The 8,079-nt window shown below is 42.1% G+C and overlaps 1 protein-coding gene across 4 annotated transcripts in view; it reads right to left on the bottom strand.

Moving 5' to 3' along the window:
• Positions 1-5,324: 5,324 nt before the first annotated feature.
• Positions 5,325-8,079, bottom strand: part of APTX (aprataxin) — a 30,915-nt gene continuing 28,160 nt past the window's right edge. For 3 of the 4 annotated variants that reach the window (XM_012811684.1, XM_023519339.1, XM_023519338.1), the window contains 2 exons: positions 6,632-6,735; positions 5,325-5,598 (listed from right to left, as the gene is read on the bottom strand). In XM_012811684.1, coding sequence (XP_012667138.1) covers positions 5,444-5,598; positions 6,632-6,735 — 259 coding nt within the window. In that variant the 3' untranslated portion in view covers positions 5,325-5,443. The remainder of the gene's footprint in view (positions 5,599-6,631; positions 6,736-8,079) is intronic. The other variant, XM_012811685.1, reaches the window with a different exon arrangement.

Below are 8,079 nucleotides of genomic sequence, written 5' to 3'. Positions count from 1 at the left end.
TGTAGTTGTTCGGCAGGCCTGGGCTGGATTCAAACCCGCCAGCTCCAGTGTATATGGCTGGTGCCCTAGCTGCTGAGCTAGACTTCGAGCCAAACTGCTTTCTTTTAATAAACCTGCTGCCTTGCCTGGCTATGATGGGGCTTATATAAAGAATAGTCCTAATGGAGGAAATATTATGATTTGGTATCACAAATGTGATTTATGAGCTTATGGTCCACTTCTTCATGACAGTACTCCTTATACCTTTTGAAAACTCACTCCTGGCTCAGTGCCCATACCTCAGTGGTTAGGGTAACAGCCACATGCTCTGGGGTTGGTGGGTTCAAGCCCAGCCCAGGGCTGCTAAACAACAACAACAAAAAAGAGCCCAGTGGCAAGTGCTTATAGTCCTAGCTACTTGGAAGGCTGAGGCAAGAAAATCACTTACACCCAGGAGTTTGAGGTTCTAGGAGCTGTGACACCACAGCACTCTACCAAGGGCAACATAGTGAGACTCTGTCTCAAAAAACAAAAAAAAGGAAAGAAAGAAAAGAAAACTCTCCCCAATTATATGTAAGGCAATGATAAATCTGAATTAAATAGGACCAGAAAGGTATGATCCACCTGTACAAGAGGGTGGTGGGACTTATACCTCAGTATCTCACTTCCTTTCTCTGACCCCTCCAAGTCATTATTCACCTTTTTCCGTCTTCAAAAAGATCTATTTTTCAAGGTCACCAAGTAACCTGACTGAACAAAGATTTAAAAGTGACCATCTCACTCTTTCAAATTTTCCTTCATCACATATCACACTATGACAGTCTCCCCTTGGTTGCAGTTTCTAATCAAATATTCTCATTGTGATTTTTTTTTTTAACAGTCTCACTTTGTCACCCTTAGTAGAGTGCTGTGGCATCATAACTTACAGCAACCTCCAACTCTTGGGATTAAGGAATTCTCTTGCCTCAGCTTCTCAAGTAGCTGGGACTACAGGTGCTTGTCACAACACCTAGCTATTTTTAGAGACAAGGTCTGATTCTGGCTCAGGCTGGTCTTGAACCTGTGAGCTCAAGCAGTCCACCCACCTTGGCCTCCCAAGTGCTAGATTATAGGCATAAGCCACCACCTGGCCCTCATTTTTTTTTTAAGAGACAGAGTCTTACTTTATTGCCCTCGGTAGAGTGCCATGACATCATAGCTCACAGAAACCTCCAACTCCTGGGCTTAGGTGATTCTCTTGCCTCAGCCTCCAAGTAGCTGGGAATACAGGAGCCCACCACAATGCCCAGCTATTTTTGTTGCAGTTTGGCTGGGGCTAGGTTTGAACCCACTGCCCTCGGTCTAAGGGGCCGGTGCCCTACCCTCTGAGCCACAGATGCCACCCAACCTAGCCTTCATTTTAATTTTAATATTGATATGCTAAACTATATGGTGTTACTTAGGTGAAAATTAAATTGAACGCTTTTGCATTATCTACTTTCTTAAAAGTTTGGTATACTATAAACACTAAGAAAAAATAAATTAAAAGTTCACTAGGTGGACCTTATCTGAAGTTTGGTTAAATATCCCATAATTTGCAATAGCATTGTTTGGGACTTCGGTCAACTCTCTGCAGTACATGCTGCAATAAGCTGTATCTTCAGTATAGTTTGTTCTATTGAATCAAGAAATATTACCACTCAGCTCAGCACCCGTAGCACAGTGGTTACAGCACCAGCCACATATACTAGGGCAGGTTCAAACCCAGCCTAGGCCTGCTAAACAACAATGACAACTGTAACAAAAAATAGTCAGGTGTTATGGCAGGTGCCTGTGGTCCCAGCTACTTGGGAGGCTGAGACAAGAGAATTGCTTAAGCCCAAGAGTTTGAGGTTGCTGTGAGCTGTAATGCTGCAGCACTCTACTGAGGGCAACATAGTGAGACTCAGACTCAAAAAAAAAAAAAAAAGAAAAAGAAATATTGCCACTCAACTGTCCTAAGACACAATCACAATGCAGCTGATCTGTTTGTGCAGATGACTGGTCCTGTTTACCCCCCTTACACAGGGAAAAGTACTCAAGTAAAGTTGAGATTGCCTTATAGAGAGCTATGAGGAGTCAAGGCTCCTCAGGACACATTGAGAACTTCCCCATGTCCCAAGACTCCTGGAGCCACCAGTCCCTAGGCTTGAGCTGTGCCTCCAACCAGAGGCCCCTAGAATATCCATACACCAGAGGGTTGAGGGAGGAGCATTGAGATCAAAGAGCCAACCAGAAACATCCTAGAGATTAAGGGCTGCCCACAGGGCGTGACAGTACATTCCAGATCCATGGTGATGACTCTTTTCTCTAAAGATTCTTAAATTGGGATCCACAGATTCTTAGAATATATGGAAGCATTTCACTGGTTCTGTAAACTCCCTGATAACATCACACAAAATGTGTATATATATAGTATTCTGTAGAGCATGGTTTTCATCACATTTCAATTTAGGCTATGTAGAATCTTCAGAGTTCTGTGAAAGTCTCCATGTAGGAGTTGTTGAGAACAGAGGGAAGCAGTTAGGGTTAGGCCAGTTGACAGGTGAGTCCTGAAGTTCTGATACCCACCCACGTCCAGTCTGTGTGACTGAATGCCAGAAGCCAGGGTCTAGGAAATAACCCTGAAACTACAAGAGATCTTTAATGACTATTTCAAATACGATCTTGGTCCCTACAAGGGCCTTTTGTACCTGGATATCTCATAGAGAAACCCAAAAGAGGAAAAATGCTGATGCTCTGAGCCTAAGGCTGGCAGTCTTCATTACAGGTCCCAGACCAAGCCTCTAGACTGACCTCTGCACATGAAGAGACAATGGGAGCCATTGAGGGGAACAGTCATCAGCTTGGGGCCTGGCCCCTAACAGCCTAGAACCAGAGATACTCTGATGCTCCAAACTCCTGCAGAAAGGAAGTACTGATCCCTGCAGCCAGGCACTCTTACTCACCTCATGGCCAAGGTCTCCCCAGATTCTTTAAAAACCATAAACCTGTAGGGGAAGACCTATATAACAAGCCCAGGCAGCCAATCAGAAAATGGTTTGTGTTCTGGCAGGACACAGCCAAATCTGAAAGTTTCATAAACATAAGGTCCTTTGGAGTCAAAGTGTCATTTGCATTGTGGTTCTCAAACCTAAATTGAAAAAAGAACACCATGAATGTTTTCAAATGCAGATTTCTAGGCCCTCAGGATTGTGATTCAGTAGTTCTGGGGTAGATTCCAAGTGCTCACATTTTTTAAAGGGAAACCAATAATTCTGAGCTAAGGAGTCCATGGAGTACATCTTTAGATGTACTTGCAGGGGCCCCAAGCCTTCAGCTGCAGAAGGTAAATCCTCCTCCCTAACCCCTACTGAGATAAAAGCAGAGGCTTCCAGTTACCAGTTATTGAGTCCTTCTCTATACCAGATACTATGCTAAATCCTTTGTATAGATTATTTTACTTAATGCTTATAACCCAAACCAGGCCCATGCCCATAATTTTTAAGGGTTACAGGGCCTAGTACCAAAGACAGCAAAGGGGAGGCTTTGAAGTCACATCCCTTCTGCAGCCACAGCCCCCACAAGCCACAGCATACACAGACAACCACTGCAGGAGATGGAGCACATGGATCAGGCAGGCTGGAAGGTCCAGGCAGGTCAACTCAGACAAACAGAAATATGGATGGATGAGCTAATGAGGTAAAGATTACACTCCTGGAGTATAAAAGAGATAGCTCAGCAGCTAGGGTGCCAGCCACACACACCAGAGCTGGTGGGTTCAAATCCAGCCCGGATCTGCCAAACAATGACAACTACAACCAAAAAATAGCCAGGCATTGTAGCAGGCTCCTGCAGTACCAGCTACCTGAGAGGCTGAGGCAAGAGAATCACTTAAGCCCAAGAGTTAAAGGTTGCTGTGAGCTGTAATGCCATAGCACTCTACCCATGGTGACAGCTTGAGACTCTGTCTCAAAATAAAATAAAATAAAATAGACAGATGGCCAAAAGGAGCTTGAAAACAACTGGCTGGCTTCAGGGGAATCAGTGAAATGCCACGGAAAGCATTTAATCAGCATAGATCCAAGGGCTCTGGGTTCTATGGCCCCTACTGCTTAGTATTGCATTTATATTATTCAATTGATAGGAAAAATAATGAGTTTGATGCATCAGAATTAAGACCAACTATGAAGCCCAGGATCCTTTATAGAATATTAGATCCTCATCCATTAAAGGGGCATAACAATAGTACCTGTTTCATAGAGTTACAGTGAAAATTAAATGAGAATTTGAATAAAATGCTTAGCATGATGTAGGACACATAGGAACTGGACCAATGTTAGCTGCTATAATTATTAATTATAACTAATTATTACTATATGCACGCTTGCCAAGCAACCACTGTGGCATCTTGTTTGTGAAAGACATTGAGGTCAAATGTGGTCCCTAGGAATTTAGGTTTTCTCTCTCCAGAAAGAAACTTTTATTAAGGGTGGGTTTGGGGGGGGGGGTTGTCTTATTTTGTTTTTACAACTCAAGAGTAGGAAGTCACATCCCCAAATATATCTACAATTTGATCAAAAACTTTTTAGTTTTCTGTTTACCCATCTGTTCTCAAGGAAAAATAAAGCTGTGATTCTATGCAGCTTTTTTCATTCACCAACTACCTTTTCATGCATTAGAACTTACTCTGTGAGCATCAGCTGAACTTCCAATGGTCTTCAACTACATAGAGATACCTCAAACAAATAAACTTTATTTTCAGACAACAGGTCCAAGCAGGCCAGCAAGAAGACTTGACAGCTGAACCATGAAGAACATATGGCCAATCTTTCCTCACCAGCCAGGAACCCCCAATAGAAGAAAACTCCACCCTCAAGCCTCTCATGTAGCCTCTTTGCTCACAGCAAAGAACTAATGAGACAGACTTCCTGAGAAGGAAGCATGTAGGTGATCTTGAATAGAGAGGTGGAAGGACAGGAGAAACTAAGCCTCCCCAAGAAGGGAGATTAATATTACACAACAGACCAAGATCAGACAACAAGACATTAAAAAAACAGACCACTCTAACTGCTCTGATGAAAGGGTACCCCAGGCCACCAAGGAGGGAGGATAAATGTAAGAAAAAGAAATATTCAACTAGTCTTCAGCTTGTATATTCTGCACCAGATGAATGTGAACATGGCTTTGCTATCATTTGTCAGACTTGACATAGGTCCTGGAACTGATGGGTCTGGTATGTCCCAGCCAGCTTCACCAGAGAATGCTTCCATGACAAACCCAAGTTCCTAAATCCTGAACTATTTCAAATCACCCTCCATTGTGGCTACTCATGAAGAGAATAACCGTTGTAAAAAAGCTGCATGTTTTAATTCAGGAAATGGTAAAAGTCTACAAGTAACCCAGAACAGGTGCCAGCAGTTTGCTCCAAACAACTGGCCACACTCAAGACACAGGCTCTGTAAAATCACTCTGTCCAGTGCTTCCTGACATGCTCTTTCAGCTGAGGGATTGAAGGCAGCAGTTGTTGGCACTCATGACAACGAAGCGGCAGCTTCAAGAGGTCAGGCATCCCATCTCGGACAGTCACTCTACCAGCCTTTTGTACCATCTCAATCACAGCTGTAAAAAAAGAAGAAAAGTTCAAATCCCAGATGCTCTGAAAAAACAATACAAAATAGAAAAAAAAAAAAGAAAAGAAAACATGATTCCGATCAATATACCAAGTATTCTAAAGCTAGTAAGCTTGAGGTTAGACTTCCTGCTGAGAAAATAAGCTTGATCAGTAACTTACCTTTGAGATAAGATATTCCTTTAGGACACACTCCAGGCAATCCAAGTTACTATGTGAAGAGCTTATCATAGTGCTTTACCTCTTAGTAAAGGATAACTGTCATTGTTGACATCCCAGAAATACTAAAGTTCCAAAGTATATACACCAGGAAATGCTTCCTTCTACAAATACACAGCCTTCCCTATTAATTAACCACTCTTGACACAGCTCGTGCCCAAGTGATGGCAAAAGACACATAGAACTATTCAGAGCTTTTGCATCTACTAACACCAATAATTCTCACAACAACCTTTAAGTCCCCCTGGTGTCACAATAAAACACTTTTTGACTCTCACATAACAGGTTTCTAGGTCTGTCAAGAAGCCTGCTCACAGCAAAGTGGTAATCATACTAAAATACAAATTATCTGGTTTCGAGGCCAGACCCTGTGGTTCCCATCTATAATCCTAGCCCACTGGGAGGCCAAAGCAGGTGGACTGCCTGAGCTCAGGAGTTCAAGAGCAGCCTGAACTAGAGCAAGACCCCATCTCTAAGACAGCCAGGTGGTGTGGTGGGCATCCATAGTCCCAGCTACCCGGGAGGCTGAGGCAAGAGAATCACTTGAGCCTAAGAGTTTGAAGTTGCTGTGAGCAATGACACCACAGCACTCCACAGCATTCTACCGAGAACAACAAAGTAAGACTTTGTCTCAAAAAAATAAATAATTATGCAGTTTCTTTTTATAGGGGTCTCTTTATAGGGTACCAAAGTTGTACATGGGTTTTTGAGGCCAGTTGCTATTTTGAGAAACAGTGAATCAAGTATGAGGACATCTGAGAAAATGAAACAAATGTACAATAAAAACCAAAGAATGCTGTTTACCTTGTGATTCTAGAAAGTATTCTGTATTGAAAGAATTCCAATGCTTTTTGTTTTTAAGGCAAGGAGAATCAAAATCCTGGCTGATCACATGAAGGTGTACGTGGCTAATTGAAAGAAAAAAATTACTATTAAGCTCATTAAAAACTATGGCTTAATCAAAATAACAAACTAAAAGTATGAGTACATAAAGTATTGATAGTGTATCCATTTTAATTCAATTTGTTCATTCATTAATTTAAGAATATTTAATGTTCAATATGTATCTAGTAGCCAAGCACTATTCTAGACATTGGGAATTTAGCAACGAACAAAATAGGAAAAGCCTCAGTCCTTAAAGCAATTATATGCTAATGAGATAAGAAAAATAATACATACGTAAACAAATAAACAAGGAAAACTCTAATAGTCAACATTGCTAAGAAAAAATAAAGCAAAGAAATGGGACAGAGAGGGTCTAGGGGTACAAGCTATCTCTTCAGTTACAGTACTCAGGGAAAACCCCTCCTAGGCAGTGACTGGGAAAGCAGCCAGGAAAGCAAGATGTGCCGAACTGTCTTGGGACTGGAGAGGCAAAAAGCAAGGGCCCTCAGATGAGAAAGAGCTTGGTACAACCAAGAAACAGAAAGAAAGGCAGTGCCTGTGGCTCAGCGGGTAGGGTGCCGGCCCCATATACCAAGGGTGGCAGGTTTGAACTGGCCCTGGCCAAACTGCAACAAAAAAACAGCCAGGCATTGTGGCGGGTACCTGTAGTCCCAGCTACTCGGGAGGCTGAGGCAAGAGAACTGCCTAAGCGTAGGAGTTGGAGGTTGCTGTGAACTGTGACGCTATAGCACTCTACCAAGGGCAATAAAGTGAGACTTTGTCTTTAAAAAAATAAAATAAAATAAAAAAGAAAAAGAAAGAAGGTAATACAGCCTGAATTGCTGAAGCCAAGAAGCAGAGATTACTCAGGAACTACATCATAAAGAATTTTAAAGTCTGGCAAGGGGATTACATCTTATTCTAATTACACTGGGAACCACTGAAGGATTTTAAGCATGAGAGTGCTATTATCTGATTTATAGTTTTTATAACAAAAAATTTTTATCATATTACATTTTTTTTTTTTTTGAGACAGAGCCTCAAGCTATCACCCTAGGTAGAGGGCTATGGCATCATAGCTCACAGCAACCTCCAACTCTCAGGCTCAAGCTATTCTCTTGCCTCAGCCTCCCAAGTAGCAGGGACTACAGGCACCCACCACAATGCCTGGCTATTTTTTGGTTGTAGTTGTCATTGTTGTTTGGTAGGTCCAAGCTGGATTCAAACCTGTCAGCTCTGGTGTATGTGGCTGGCGCCTTAGCAGCTTGAGCTACAGGCATGGAGCCATATTACAATTTTTAAAAGGATCACTTAATTTAAAGGTGGAATTATTTTTTATTCTTAAATTCATTCTTTTTTTTTTTTTT

Source organism: Otolemur garnettii, unplaced genomic scaffold (genome assembly GCF_000181295.1).
Source record: "Otolemur garnettii isolate 467f Iridium unplaced genomic scaffold, OtoGar3 scaffold00172, whole genome shotgun sequence".
Taxonomy (NCBI): Eukaryota; Metazoa; Chordata; class Mammalia; order Primates; family Galagidae; genus Otolemur; species Otolemur garnettii.
The sequence above is the reverse complement of the archived record's forward strand: the minus strand, read 5'-3'. Positions and strand labels throughout refer to the sequence as shown.